At 33.1% G+C, this 16,408-nt stretch overlaps 2 protein-coding genes across 6 annotated transcripts in view; both read left to right on the forward strand.

Annotated features, from left to right (window-relative positions):
* Positions 1-220: 220 nt before the first annotated feature.
* On the forward strand, positions 221-3,243 carry LOC123553401 (uncharacterized). The gene is made up of 2 exons (XM_045343125.2): positions 221-311; positions 803-3,243. The coding sequence occupies exons 1-2, from the start codon at positions 280-282 to the stop codon at positions 1,350-1,352; spliced, it is 582 nt and encodes a 193-aa protein (XP_045199060.2). The 5' UTR covers positions 221-279; the 3' UTR covers positions 1,353-3,243.
* Positions 3,244-7,246: 4,003 nt separating this feature from the next.
* Positions 7,247-16,408, forward strand: part of LOC123551746 (MAM and LDL-receptor class A domain-containing protein 1-like) — a 51,202-nt gene continuing 42,040 nt past the window's right edge. Inside the window, exons 1-6 of one of the 5 annotated variants that reach the window (XM_053536208.1) lie at positions 7,247-7,491; positions 12,196-12,342; positions 12,839-13,092; positions 13,303-13,405; positions 13,585-13,731; positions 15,765-16,030. In XM_053536208.1, the coding sequence (XP_053392183.1) occupies positions 7,428-7,491; positions 12,196-12,342; positions 12,839-13,092; positions 13,303-13,405; positions 13,585-13,731; positions 15,765-16,030 (981 nt within the window). In that variant the 5' untranslated portion in view covers positions 7,247-7,427. The remainder of the gene's footprint in view (positions 7,492-12,195; positions 12,343-12,838; positions 13,093-13,302; positions 13,406-13,584; positions 13,732-15,764; positions 16,031-16,408) is intronic. The other 4 variants (XM_053536209.1, XM_053536206.1, XM_053536205.1 and 1 more) reach the window with 4 other exon arrangements.

The raw sequence follows: 16,408 nt of genomic DNA on the forward strand, positions 1-16,408 counted from the left end.
TCGACAGTCAATATTTATTATGTCTTTTCTTTGTTAAGTTTCAATAATGTTTCAATTACTTTTCCACAAGAAAAATTCGGTGTACGTAAATCACACCGAGGCAAAGTGATGATCACTTTAAACGGTTCCAGGCGCGTCTTACAACCATATTAAAATCGTTCATACCATAAAAGTTTGATAATATTACTAGTGACTTTTTCTGATTTTTTTTGTAGCACAGACAGGCAGTTCCTGCTGGCAGTTTACATTTCAGTTCCATCTGTTCTTGCTCACATAATAATGTTAGCTTCAGCCTTGATTATAGTTCGCAGGTAAGTCAGATTTAAAGACTACTTAGCCGTCAAAATATTGTTAACATTACATAAATTAGCATATTGCAGGCTATGTAGCTAAGGCTGGACAGTCCTGTAACAAACCATTCCATAGCAACAATGCTATTAAAGCCGTCGCTTAGTAATTCTCATTCGAAAACGTACCAAAACAAAAAAAAAGAAAGAAAAGTAAAAGCCACAAATAGGTCCGAAGTCTCATTTTAATCACACGTCGAAAGCGGCTCAATTATCAATAACATATCTTTAAGTTAGCTGTATTTTCACTGTGAGGATTTCAAAGGCGTAGTTGTGACAAATTCATGTATGTTTTTCTAGGGTGAAGTTATAGCTTATTAATCACGATCGCTTACTCTACGGTACACTTTAAATTGTTTGAATAGGTTTGAAGCTTATATTAAACTCTATAATATACACTTAAAATATATCCGTCAACGACGTTATATCAGTATATTTTTCTTTGTCTCATCTAGACGTACAAGTCCTAAAAGTGTTCCGGATATCATGGAGGAAAGAAGTTCGGCTTTTGCAAATCAGATTAATACCGACTCCACCACCGGGTCTGAAATTGCAGTTTACGAACGCGGCGGTCTGAATTCATCTGAATATCAATATGCTGATATCACTTTAGACAACGCACAGCCAAAAGATCTTGGGAATTGTTACGGCACTAAAAAAGCAGACAACCCAGGGCAAAATAACATGCCGGAAAACATGAAAGCCTACAGTCATTTAGAGATTAAGCCGAATATATTCAAGGACACCACTTATTCACACATATCAGAAACCAGTCGAGGGAAACTCAATTCAGAATCAAGCAGTTCTGCCTACTCACAAGTTTCCAGAGTCAATGTTTCAAAGCAAATAAATAAAATGACCGAGGAGCCTGACGACGAATATGACAAGCTGCAAAACACTAAGCGGAAAACCATATCAGAAAAGAACGTTCAAGAGAATAATGGAGACTCAAAGTATGATCATGTGGTCGCAGGTGCAAGTAATGGCAAGAAGAACAATCATTAAGGGGATGGTTATTCTCATTTGAATGGCATGTTATCTGATGAGAATGTTCCAGTTTCAATGCATTCATATGCAAGTAATTAGACCCCTGCTGGAAATTAATTATGGATTTTTTGAGATGCAATATCAACAGAAGTGTGAAGAAGCTGTTGACGTAACTATACATAAGTTTTAGACTGGAACCGTTTCAGACAAAATAATATTCAAATATAAGACCATGAACAAAATTTTAAGATATGCATCACAATAAGTAAGACACGGGCTGCAGGATAGACAATTAAGCCAAATATATGCAAAATCATTATTTTACGCGCGTGAAATGACGTTATCCGATCCAGGTGCGTAGCACGGTCGTAAATAATAGTTACCATTTTTCTAACACTATTAATACTAGTATGCCGTGTTATAATCGAAATAACAAGTTTCCAAGTGTGATTTTATCGTAGAATAACCCGACTTTTTCGTTTTTATGCGAAACAATATATAACTCAAACCTACAGCCTTCGTGATATATACTTACGCCTAAGAACTCAAAACACGGCTTATTCTACGATAAATCACACTTGGGAACTTATTTGTTCTTATATGAAATACAATAAACAAATAACATATAGAGTAAAAGGTTGACTATGTATAATAGATATTCTCTGCTGATTTCATACCAAGGAAAGTAGCTTGAAAAACACTTATTTCGAATGGGCTGCTTAATGACATTTGTGAATGAAGACGAGGTTGTGTATGAAATGCTAAAGATACATTTGGGCCTATTTTGCCATCAGTTTGCGGGAATGGGAGGTGATGTAGAGATGCCTTTGTTTATATCTCTGTCTGTCCTTACTTTTGGCCGTCAAGGAAAATGAGTGTGACACATATCACCAAAAGTATCTAATCAACAGTCATTACACTTTATTGGGAGTATTTTTTTCTATGTGACAAATTGTTCACGTGAGCCGTCGTCGTCCGTCGTAAAGAGTTCCAACTTTTATACTGTAGAGGTCAAAATTCTGAACCAGTCGTAATGCGACTTAGTCAGGATGTTTCTAGAGTGTTTGGGGTTGTGTGTGCGTCCAGTAAATCTACCTTTACCTTTTATTCTTTTATCAGTCAGGATGTTTGTTTTATTAACATAATGTCGGATGAATTGTAAACCGTTTAAAGAACAAGACCACACTAATAACTTTTAACACTCAAGACCCCGTATTGTTTACTAGATCTACGAGAAATCTGGTTAGAATGTTTGTCTTTATGAAATCAAGGGCAAGTTTGCAACTGGGTGACTTGTGTCAAAAAATATGTCACTTGGTAATGTCAAAGTAAAACGTTGTTAACATTCTAGATGTTTTTTTTTTCTACTAAATCTACATAACTTCTGAAACTAGATTTCCTGGAACCGGAAACTATGCCACTAAATAGCTAGGTCTGGAATCAGAAACTATGCCACTAGGTCAAACCACCTGAAAACCAAACCTTTCAATACTCTAGAGGACATAGTTTCAAGCTGATTTATATGAAACCGATCTAATGAATCTAAAATAAGATTTGTCAGGTTTTTGTTATAGAATTCAAGTTAATCTTGTATCCCAATTTAAAGTTTGTTTTTAAATCTTGTAAAGACAAATATAATCACCTTGTTTCATACTTATAGAAAGTGTTAAGAAGGCTTTTCTATCATTTTACAAAGTAACATAGCTTTTGACACAAGCTGACTAAGTTTAAAACTTGATCTAGTTTTGAATAAGACAAACAGTATAACTATGTTTTAAATGGACTACACATGTGAGCTCTAAAGTGTTGATAGTTAAATCGTGAAGGCTGGACGTCGATGGACGAAGACTGACGACGGATACAATGCTATTGAAATAGCTCACACTGAGCATTTATTTTCAAGTCAACTTAAGACCTACGTCTGTTTAAGATGTTGAATAAATATTCTATAATAATTTTGTTATTTCTTTAATTTTCTGTCATAGCATTTAATACAATCGTCAAAATTAATTGACAGACCACGCTAACGAGAGCCCCAAAATGCCCGAGCCCGAGTATATGCAACAACGTAAAGCGAATTTAGGTCTTCACATTATGGCATTCATGCAGATAATAGATTTCATCTACATAGATAATAAAAACAAGAAAAATAACTTTTATATTTGCGGATCAGAAATGCAAAATTGAGAAAGCGTTAAGACGGTAAACCTATTGTTAATTTCACATGATAAAAAGTATCTACACCACAAATAAGTTACTTTCATATGAATATGTACTATCTGGATTGTGTTTGAAGTTCCAGTGCGCTATACACCTAAAGATTTACACAGTGTCCAAACAGTTCCAACCGGACATGTTACACCTAAGGGCCTGATAAATGATATTTGATCGTTGAATAAAAACAAAACATTTAATTTTATGACGTTTCAAAATGGGTAGAGGTCGTAAAATGGATGAAGTCTTCTTTACATAATTCGATTTCATTAATAAAACTCAAATATGAATCTTCTTAACAACATGCTTTACTACACATTTGGAACATTTCATAAATCTTATCTTTGTATTATTAAAGGTTATGCCTTAAATATATAGTGGTGTTAGAGTTTGGGATTAGTGATATATCTTACTCAAGCAATAGGTCTGCACATTCTTTGCCTAGTATAGTGTTTCACCATGAAATACGAATATGTATTCATTTCTTGTTTTGTATTCTCTAGCAACTGTAATAAGTTTCGAGTTAATTATCATTAAGGCTATCAATTCTGTCCTTAAACAGTATACGAGTACATTGTAGTTCGTTTGCAAATTTGCAAACAAAAAGAGTATAAATATGTCAACATTGCACAATTTTTTGCAAGAGGGGTTGGATACTTCCAAATAAATGATAGAAAGTAATGATACAAATACGATATTAAACGACATATCACAGTTGGTCACGTCGGACTTTGAAAAAAAGGTAGAGTTCCATCCGTAGTAGGCCGTAGATTGTCTCCTTTTTCTGTAATATTCAACATATATTTCTTTCGTTTATTTTTGTAATAAGCTGAGAACATAGATAAAGCCAAGAATGTTTATATGTAAGTTTCCTTTACATCATTACTAATCCCACGACGTAAGAAAATGTGATAGGATGTTAAACGTTTTGCACTATTAATACTTTATACGTTGTATACTGGTTGATATGATTATATGATTTAAACTTCCTCATAAGCCATCTTAAATATTAATTTATTATGAGAATAAAATGATGATTTTTAAGAATTGAAAGCATGTTTGTGTGTGTGAGTTTTTTTTTTTGGTTCACAGCCCTCAACGGAGTGACGCACATGTGAAATTATTTATTAAGAAGTCTTTAAGTACATACTGATATTCATTAAATTAATTCCCACGCTTTTATATCATTTTCATTTCAATGACATCAGAAAATGCACAGTTTCGTGAGAATTCAGTCTTATGTTAGCTCAGCAGTAACAGTGACAAAATCCAGTCTTGAGCACGCAGTACGCTGGAGTATTATTTAAAACCGGTCACATTTTTATCTGTTTGGAAAAATGTATTAGATACTCAATACTTACATTATACGGTCCAAGTCTGCTGTCAGTTAACATAAACAGCAATTTCCTAACATTTCAAACTATTTAGCAAGGCATGTAAGGTACATAATTATATAGCTCATTTGGTCTCTTTATGTAAAGTGTACTCTTTCTGTAGCAGTAAGAAATCATCTGAATGAATCTTTAAATATATTTTTCTATATTGTTGTTTATGTCACATGGGTTTAAAGACCATCTGGATGAACATAAAATGAACTTGTTAACTTATTAACTTGAATATAAAAAATAATTGTGCATAAATGTTGCCCCTTTTCACCTGCAGTGAACGTCCTCAGTCAAATCGAGTCTGCTATTTTATTATTTAGGTTTATTCTCTGCTTCGAAAAAATCTCCTTATAGATTTCTTTTATTACCACAACAATAAGCTTTAAGTGCCGTGTGGCGGCCGTATAAAGTATTCTATGTACGTGCACTAAGTGTTGTTATATTTTATTTTCTGGCCCGTTCGGAAGCAAATTGTATGTATAGTATAACAGAGTTTCGATTAAGCTGTCATAAGGGGTCATAAGGGTTGTTTCACGTTTCATTATTTGTCATGAATATAGTCATGTTTTATTTTGTTTCATTATCTTGTTATTATTTTTAAAACAGTTAAATACTTACTTCAACCGATTAAAACTTCCTGGTAGTACAGATCAGCTCACGCGGAAAACCCACTTTCCGTTTTTCCTCGAAGGAAAAATCTTGTACAGCGAGGAATTCCTCCGAGTACTGCCTAATTCTGACTCGGAGTACCGACTGTTATAGTTTTATTACTTTAGCGGAATTTCGTCGAGTCACTCCGAGAAATTACTTGACGGAACTCCGAGTCGAAATTATACAGGTAACACTATAACGATTTCCGGTATTTTATGGCCACTCCGCGCGACTCCGAGTCTGTAATAAACAATAAATCTGTCATTTCGAGTGCCGCGAGATGATTTGACGAAACTTCGAGGCAGTATTTCCTTACTTGGACGGATTTTTTTTATATAATTAGCTTGTTCTTTTAATAGTATGAAATTGGTGTGAATTTTGATATTGAAATAGTTTCTGACCATGTGAATTAGATTAAGAAGTACATTTATGTATAATAAACTAAATTATTAATCAAACGAAATTAAACAAACTTTCATATCACCGCCGTTAAAGGAAAGTGATTTGTTAAATTTTGATATTTAAATAATTTCTGACTTTGCCAATTAAATTTAGGAAAAAAGTCGTGTAATAATTTATGCACTAAATTAAGAATAATTTATAACTAGATAAACTTTGAAATAACACTCGCTAAAAGTAAATTGTTTAAGATGATATTGAAATATATGCGAATTAGATTTAGAAGTAAGTTTATGTAGAACGGACTAATTATTAATGATATATGATTAAACAAACTTCCAAATGACAATTTCTGATTTCGCGAATTTAATTTAGAAATAAAGTCATAAAAAATGCACTAAATTACTTAATTATGAATATTTTATAACTAGATAAACTTTAAAAATACACCCGCTAGAAAGTATTAAAAATTATAAAAAAAACTAAGCAAACTTTCAAATAACGGCCGTTAAAGAGCAGTGATTTGTTAAATATTATGTTGAAATAGTTTCTGACAGTGCAAATTAAATGTAGAAATAAACTGATGTAAAATGGACAAAATTATAAACTATATAAAACTAGATAAACGTTAAGATAATGGTCGTTGAAGAAAGTTACTTTTATAAATTAATTAAAATTATAGGAGAAATGATTTATTTTATTCATTTTGAAGGAATTATAAATGGGATAAGAAATACTACTGCCGTATAAAGTGATAAAATATCATAAGTAAACAGAAAAATTTAGTTTATTTTAAAGTAAGATAAAAATACTACAGTATTATTTTTATTTACAAATACTGTGTTATTTCGCGTATCACTATCATAATGTAAAATATAATCACCCTGCTCCGAGTAATCTGAAATCTGTCCTCGAAGTTACTCGAAGGCCCATTAAAATTTGTATAGGTAATTATTTATTCGTCTCGGAGTCACTCGAAGGAATTCCGTCAGGTGACTCGGAAACAAAAGAAAGCAATATAGTTGTGTATTCCGCTAATTTGATTTCATCTCGAGTCACTTCGAGGGTTTCCTTCGAGTGACTTCGCATAAATCCTCGGAGTCAGATAGCGAAATTCCTTGACGGAAAACGGCTGACTCGAAGAAACTTCGAGTCGGAGCCTTGGTACTCGTTTTTGCCATCCTCCGAGGATCGAGTAGAATGGGTTTTCCGCGTGAGCTGATCTGTATATAACAATAGAGTAGATATCAAAGGATATAAATCATTAAACCAAATATAATCACGTAGGTTATAGTAAATACAGCTTAAGTGTTTATCATAAAACAGGATATAGGTTACTTTGTCTATTTACGTTCATTTTAAAATGAAATTGATGGCGTGGATAATAAACATCATATCGTTGTCTGAAGTTAAACGTATTTACAAAATTGAGTAACAGTATGAAATGGCTAATGATTTATATTTGAGACTACTTGGGATACTATTATCTGTTTACAACTCTTCAGCAGGTATGTATTTGAAACAAAAGTCTGACTTTTAAGAATAATATAACAGAAATTCTACTTGATGAGGTCCATAATGACCATCTCACCACATAATGGATGAAAAATGGCTTATGTAGCAGTAATTTAGAGAGATAAATTAAGCTGTTATGTCTGATGGACTGCCGTGTGTTTTTATGAAACAAGGAGTTAGGAAGCAGTGAAAAAGCTGATAGCTTTGATAGACTATGAGGTGTTTTTCTGAAGCATTGCTTTATAAAGCTGTGCGTTAAATCGATTAATAAGGATTTATCTTTAATTGGACGCCGGATATTTTCCTGAAGCCTAGTTTTTTTGTAGCAGTGCTTTAGATCTAGGAAGCTGTTTTCTTTCATTTACTGTCGGGTGTATTCCTGAAGCAAGATTTTAGGTAACAGTGCTTTAGATAAACTAAGCAGCTCTTTCTGTTTGCATTAGCGATTTTACTCAGTTTCACTTGTACTTCTTTGTTTGTTTTACAATTAAACAATATTTCACCGAGCAAAAACCACATTTAATAATCACTTCTCTAAATGAAAACAACTTACATGAAACATATGCATGTAATTTTGCCATTGAACTATTAAACCTTTCCGGCTGTTTATATTTTTGTTACCTATTTGAACCTATTTTCACCTAACTACTTGTACGAGTTTAACCAATGGTAAAAAGATTCAGTTTTTAGCCTATTCAAAAATAAAATTGTTTTAACAAACCGGTGATGTGAAACATGTATACATGCGATATCTGTTTTAACTTCCTGAAATGGTCGAAACATTAATGCAAATGGAATATTTAAAGTGTATAAAATGTGTTGTTCTCTTATTTGCATATATTGGAATACTTGGTAGGTACAATTGTTAACAAATGACAATAAAACTAGGCTACTTAGTTTTTTATCAAATTTAGTCCTTATCCAATGTAATTTTGCATTAATTACAATTTTGTGTTTAAAATCCACAGGGAAAAAGTAACAATTTGAAAGATCCCATACATTTTAAAGTCCAATTTTATCTTCATTGTTTACATATGTATGCTTTCGGACAAAATATTGCCTGTACACTGTTTTTAACAATATGAGCCGTGTTGATATTTCGCCCAATTCATTGAAAATTACGTTCTAACTGTTTACAATTTCATTCCGACAGATACGACGTATTTTCAGCTCAACGAAAAAATCTCTCTCTACATTCAATTTAATATCTGAGTTTTCCTATTTGAACGTAGGTCTATGTTCAGCAGGAAAATTCTAAATTAAATATACAAATGCCCGTCTGTGTTTTCTATGAACATATCGTGAACATGGCACCAAACGGTTGGTCGTCACGCTCCTTTGTTTATACACGCCAGGTCAGGAAATGGTAATTCGTCTTGCGGAATAGTTTCATTTGGGCGAATTATTATGCACAGCTAATAACCTTCTCCGTGTTTGTGTAAATACATTAAGACATACATATTGTGTGAAATTTCGTTTTAAACATGTCAGTTTAAATTGAAGTATTGGATAAAATTTTAAAGCGCTAAAGATATTGTTGTGATGATTAAAGCATTGTTAGTCATAATAGAATAAACTGTAATGTATTACGTGTAATTTCCACATGTGTCACCTGTTATGCAGTGGATTTTTAAGAGGACGCATATTGCTACATTCACAGTTCATACAGAAATGAGGAAGGGGTGCATATTCAAGAAATTCATTGTGGGAAGATATAAAACATATTCCTACCTGATATAATACTGATCGACACCTGTAAATTTCAGTACTTTGTAGATAAGGATGTGGTACTATGAATGTAATAGGAAAACAGAGGTCTTTGTGAAAGTACATTCAACACAAAATATTAAGCTTTTGTATAACGTCACGTCATTTCAACTCGGGATGGACGCCATCTTTCTCTTTGATAAAAAATGTAAACAAAAAAATCGGAGTGGGATTAGCATTGCAAAGGATAACATGACATTCTACACAATGAATACCTTAGAACAGATATCTAAGATGCGACACAGGTCTGGTGGGTTAAATGCATAACGTCGGTCACTTGAAATTGATCTTGAAAAGGTGGTTAATTTTAGTTTATTTACATGGTTTTTAATTTTTCCACGACTTCTCGGCGATTCACTGCAAAAAGTATTACTGCGCCGGACGAACGGCGACTCTAATAAATAACGGGAGACAACTTAGGTGTCAGCACGTGTATGATTTAAAAAAAACAACAACATGTCGATGATTATAATGTCTTATCAAATAACGAATCCTATTTTCAGATATTCGTCTTTAATATCAGAAAATTATTAATTACTATTGACATTTTCAAAAAATATAACTTACAGTGGACTACTTTGCGCATCAAACGCATTTCCGCTTCAGTTGTGAGGCACTTCCGTTATACTTTTTGACAACAATAATAAAACACAAAATGAATCAATAAAGTCACTTATAAACGGACTGCTACTTAGATCAGTGTAAGTGTAGTTGTTGTTACAACAGTATACTTGTTCATTACGTTATGAGATAAAGTTTTTCTTGAACAGCATAATCAATTAATTACGTTTAGATGATATTGCATTTACAACTTGTCTGACCCCGTTTTTTACGTGAATGACAGCAGTCTCGTGCAACTCGTGCAAACAGAGTTATGAAAGTATTGTGGAAAATTCAAAGACAAATTATAAATGTCATTAAAGTGGGGATAACTGTATATTCGTTCAGTTTTGATCATTGACATTCCTGCTGTGTATTAGTAAGTTTTGTGAATAAGATTGGAATGTTATTTTTGCACATATACACACTGATTGGACCTCTCAACCAAACTTCATACCTTATTTTAAGGATTTTTAAGACAATACATTTTCAAAAGTTTGTTGAATGTGTTTTGATATTTAAGTGCACTGTAGTTCATGAATACGAAGTTGAAAATTAATAATGGAACCATTTCTAGGCCCTTATTGTAAGCCACTCGACTTCTGTAACGATAAATGTTTCATGTATTAATGGGAATATACTCTTTTAGTTTTGGAATGTGGCATTCCTTGACCACCATAACTTTTCATATGCACTACTTTGTAAACAAACTAAATGATGTGTTTTAGCTTACATATGCAAAATGAAAAAAAGTAAAGACAGTGAACTTATTTCAATTTTTTTCTTTAAAATTAAAATCTGTAGGATATTGATAAATGTTTGGACAAGGTAAAGCACTATTATTTTCGCACAAAAAAAATAATTGTTGACTTTGAATGAACACAATAAGTCGTATGCAATTCAACAATAACTTTCTTGTTTGAGTTTTTCTCATTTTTATTTTGTGTACTTATAGCAGTTGAAACAGTATCCATTTCATTTACCAAAACTTTGTACCTTTTTGCAGGTAAATTTTATCATACCCCACCAACTTTTTTTTCTAATGTCAAAGTCTCCGTCCCCTTAATGTATGTAAAATGCAAAGATCCCACATTGAAAGGTTAACTGAATCTTTGTAGTTTTAAATTCCTTTTGTGAATGCTACAGGTCATTTTTATTAATTTATTACGTTGAAACAAATACCGTTTATCTGATCGGTGGCTAACAATAACAAAACTATGCTCCACCCGTTAAGCTCAATTGGTGCACAGACTTGCTATGAATTGAATGCGCGCGCCAGGGCATGTCATAAAAAAGGCAATATGAAGACGCTTGAGATTGTTTCGAGGAAATGCCCTCTTGCTGAAGCTGCATATTTGGGGTATTTCGGAGTATATGTTGACGAAAACTATAGAAAACCGTTTCGCAGGTTTTGCTGTACTTGAAAGTATTTGTCTATAAGTTTGCCTATAAAATAAGTTTAATTAATACATAGATATATAATGAAATGTAATTGATACAAGTTCATGCTATATACAGAAACTATGTACAAATGACAATGACGAGAAATGTGTACCGAGAGCAATACTCAGATAGACAAAAGTGTTGACCTTCTAGTTATTATTTTGTCGATGATGGAAAAAATGCACCCATCAACTTTTTTAATTTCCTCTATAGTACATGGTCCATAGAAATACTGTCTATATTTTATTACAAAGAAATCAGCTGGATTTGTCGGTATTACTTATCTTTAGCGAAAATAAAAAGATATTTATGTTTTTATAGAGTTGTTTGATTTATAATCATTGGTTAAGTATTGTCGTTGATGACGTCATGTTACGTCTGCTTTGCTTTACACACTTCCTTCAAATGATGTACTCGTAACATAATTAATTTCGACGTCTACTGTCATTGTCAAGGCCACATGCATCACTCCGGTCATTATTTTAGCACAAGCAGGCACCCGAGTAGAACCGTCGGCCTTTCGTAAGCAAAATGAATGGCATTTCACATGAAAAAATGCAGCAGTTTCTTGTGTAAGAAAGGGGTGGTCTGGATGGGTTTCAAATGCAAAGAAATTTGTTGAAAGATGTTGCATAGATACAGCTATTTACAGGCCTTTGAATTCTTTTATTTCATTTTCTAACCTTTTGACCAAACACTTGTACCACTTACCCTTTAATCTTTATTGCATTTTTGTGGCATTTTGTAAAAAAGGAGTAAGATTACAGAGGAAGCTATGCCGCAAGTAACAATTATCATTTTCCCGCACTTTTCACTGTGAATAGTTGTCATTTTGAAATATATTATTCTTTCTGTGTGATTTTTATTTTGTTTCTTTCATTATTCAGCTGTCGATAGCGACTCTTTTGACTGCAATTTTGATGATGGGTTTTGTTACTGGAAACAGGACAAAACTGATGACTTTGACTGGACAAGATGGTCCGGAAATACCCCTACTAACCTTACAGGACCGGATTCTGATCACACATCAGGAGGTAATAAACCTGAATATTTAGCAATGCTGTATAATTATAGTTCTGTGCAAAATGAATGTCGAAATAACGTCGATTTTCTGTTCAGTTCTGAAACATGCTACAACAGCACATTTTACAAAGTTAATCATTGTCACAGGGTACATACGTATATGGGATTTGTATGTATTAACAATGAAGATTTCTCAGGGTAACATGACATGTCTTTTGCTACCATTCAACTTGTGGAGATAACTTTAATGTATGCTGACCTGTAGTTCTGAAGTTTGGTTACTACTAAGAATGATTGTGTATGCATAATTAACCGATTAAAACTCCCCTGGTATTTTCTACCGTTTCAAGGAGGTCCTCAACTACGTTCAAATAATAGCTTGTATTGTATTTTACTTTTATGTGTGATCCATGCTTACACTTGTGTAGGGTTCCTTATGAATATTATTTCTTGTTTTCGTCATCAGATGTGTAGAGTATAAATTAAACATACATTATTTTACATTAGAGGGCTTTTACGCGTATATTGAAACGACACGAAAGGATGGCGCTAGCTACACGGCTAGACTGATCAGCCCACAGAAGGATCCTGGACAATACTGTTTCTCATTCTGGTACCATATGTATGGCAAGCATATCAATAAACTCAGTGTATCAAAAAAGGAAGGCACGGATACAAAAGAATTATTCTGGAAAACAGCAGACCAGGGAAAGCAGTGGATATTAGGACAAATACAGTTTGTGGCTGAAGAAAGCTTTCAGGTAACTGCTTTTATCGAAGTTAATGTATATGTCATTAATCATTCCATAAACGCGCATATTCAGTTTTAGATGTATAATTGGTATTATGTTACATATACTACATTTATAGAGAACTCTTTTGATATTCAATGAAATTTCAATGCATGTTTCAATAGGTACCTTTATATACAACGATTGCAAAATTTGCGTACTTGTTTTTTTTCTGCTTAGCAGATTGTTATTGAGGGAAAAGCAATAGATCAGGGGGTAACATGGTATGGTGACATAGCAGTTGACGACATAGTACTGGTTCCTATTGAAAAATGTCCAACAGGTCAGTGAGTCATTTATTTCATTTCATTATATGATTGTCGTTGATTCAACACATCTATTCCATGTATATTTTGGAAAGTTGTACTCCTTTTATTCTTTAATCAATAGAAGGCGTTTTACTATGACTTTGTGGTGCTTACTTTTTTGTTGTTATTTTGGTGAGTTTGATTCATTCTTCAGCTATCGATAGAGACTCTCTTGACTGCAGTTTTGATGATGGGTTTTGTAACTGGACACAAGACGAAAATGATGACTTTGATTGGACAAGATTGTCAGGAAAAACCCCTACTACGTTTACAGGACCGGATTATGATCACACATCAGGAGGTAATAAACCTGTCAAAACTAAATCATTCAAATATATCTTTAAAGGAAACTAATAAAGGATGACGATAGTAATACCACAATATTCGAATGTAGACCCTGACACAATATAGTTCATTTTCTTATTTATTAATTATTATTATGTTTTTTTGTTGTTGTTTTTTGGGGGGTTGGGGTGGGGGAGTAAAAAAGGCGTTTTCATGCTAGGTATTGCTTTGTTTTAAATTTGATCAGTAATTCACATCCTTATAGAGTATTTTAGTAGAGGCCAGATATATGGAAGTTGTTAATATGTAGTTCTTTGATGTTGCTTAGTGACAGCTGAGGATGCTGAGAAAGTTTGCGGAAGAATACATTGTTTACAAAAGTGATGTCATTCAAAGTTAGCCGGTGCTCTTGCATTATAGTCGACATATTGCTTTTTTCTGTGTTTTCACTAGTATTTTGATTATTTTATACAAGGAACATGGTCTGGCAACAAGTGAAAGAATAGAAAAGTAAAATAAAACACTGTTGACTTTGACAATTTAATATGACTCAAAGAAGAAAAGTATTTATACCGTCACACCATAATACCGGCATTTCACAATTTAGCAATACTATATAATCATAGTCCCGGTGGAAACGAATATTGAAACAAGCCAGTGAATTGATATTTTGTAAGATATTTAATTTTAAGATATATTTATGATTTTTAAAACAATTGAAGAGCAATAATTGCAGTTATTGGATAAATCCTTATGAAAGATTTGCATGCTCCACCGCCCTATATAGATTTATCGTTGTATATTGAATCTGTTGAAGATCCATCAATGGGTACTTTGTTTTGTGGGAATGTATGAATGTTTAAGATATTAAAGAGCAATAACTTTGCAGTTACTGGAGAAATCCTGATCAAATTTTTTATTTTTTGTTCACAACCGATTTATAGTGATTTGTTTAACGTTTCATGAAGATTGATCATTTAGTTACTTAGATAAGTCAAAAAGCTATGTTTTACAAAATCAACTAATAATATGCTTTTACTAGGTCAAGCGAGATATTTCATCATGTTAGCGAAGGTCATGTGCTAATAAATAATCCTATAAGGTTAGGTGATTCTAGCTAAAATACTTTCGATGTACAAGCACTTTTAATCCGGGACAGACCGACGGACGTACTCATGGACTCACGCACGGACGGATGGACGAACAGCCGGACTCGCACCACCTTCGCCTTCGGCGGAGGATGATAAAGTTTATTTTACTTTAAGTTTACTTTACTTTACCGGCTACGTTTCAAACTAACCCTGGCCCTGGTAACGTGAAAGGATGTATGAAAACGAACTTACTGCCATGCTGTCTATGAATATTTCAAATGAAAATATAAACACTCCCTAAATGGATCGAAACTAATGCATAAACAAAGACGGTATTCTTCATTTTACTTACACCTGAAATAAATAACTTTTCAAGTCCGATGTGCTGGTACCAAGATGGTTTGATATTTTTATTACTGTCTGTTTTAAATAGTGTGTCTCTTGTTGTTCAGCACCCGGCAAAGTCGTTGAGAATATCAGAATGTGGTTTGATATGTTTTCGTTTGTATCAATATGCCGTTCCCCACCCATATTTGAAAACCAGTATCATCAAAAACAATTGAAATTATCATTGATTATTATTTAAATTATTTAACAAGTAACTTCAAATGAATTAAGCTTTGGTATACACATCATGTCTTTTGCTATCATTACATGTGTTAGAGATTCTTCTTGCGGAGATAACTTTAATTTACACGGACCTGTTATTGAAGGATTTGGTTAGTATTAAGAGTCATTGTGTATCATAACTTCCCAGTAGTGTTTTGCCAATGACTAAGGCCGTCCGCAACTATGTTCATTTTAATAATTTATTTTGTTGTTTCATGCTTTGTTTATGTGTTAGGCTCGTTCTGTTTGAAAATGGCTATTTTTGTCCATTCTGCAACCTTGTTTGTCTTACGAAATATGTTCAGTATATCGAAATAAAATACATTAAACATATTTAACTATTAATTAGAGGGCTTTTACGTGTATATTGAAACAACGCGAGAGAAAGGTGATGACTATATGAATAACTTCAAGGCAAGACTGATCAGTCCACAGAAGGGTCCTGGGCAATACTGCTTTTCATTCTGGTACCACATGTACGGCAGTCATATCAATAGACTCAGCGTTTCAAAAGAGGAAGGAACGGATACAAAAGAATTATTCTTGAAAACAGGGGAGCAAGGGAACAAGTGGATACTTGGACAAACACAATTTGAGGCCAAAAAAAGTTTTCAGGTGAATCAAAATATAATAAAATGCTTGTTTTTATTTACTTCACAAAAATCATTTCTAGTTTATTTTTCATGATTACATTACTGTTATTATTTTTATTACTATGATCATCATTATAATAGTAGTAGTTGACTAAGCCCGAGTAATTATTCTCAAGACAAGTAATATGAGTTATATGAAATGCAATTAAAAATGATTGATGTAGATATATTCAGCGGTTGCATCCGAGTCCCGCCGAAACAAAAAGCATTCCGGATGTCATAATGCTATATTGGCTACACTTATTTATCATACGTGCATTTTATCAAACGTCGCCCGCGTGACGATGCAACGTTAAAACACCTGTTACTAGTATTCCAAAAGTACATTTTAGTTGACAAT

This window comes from Mercenaria mercenaria, unplaced genomic scaffold (genome assembly GCF_021730395.1).
Source record: "Mercenaria mercenaria strain notata unplaced genomic scaffold, MADL_Memer_1 contig_838, whole genome shotgun sequence".
Classification (NCBI taxonomy): domain Eukaryota; kingdom Metazoa; phylum Mollusca; class Bivalvia; order Venerida; family Veneridae; genus Mercenaria; species Mercenaria mercenaria.

Bases quoted from the DNA above. Each gene is read 5' to 3' on its own strand.
- LOC123553401 (XM_045343125.2), top strand. From the start codon at position 280: ATGTTAGCTTCAGCCTTGATTATAGTTCGCAG. The intron at 312-802 runs GTAAGTCAGATT...TGTCTCATCTAG, and splicing joins GCCTTGATTATAGTTCGCAG to ACGTACAAGTCCTAAAAGTG.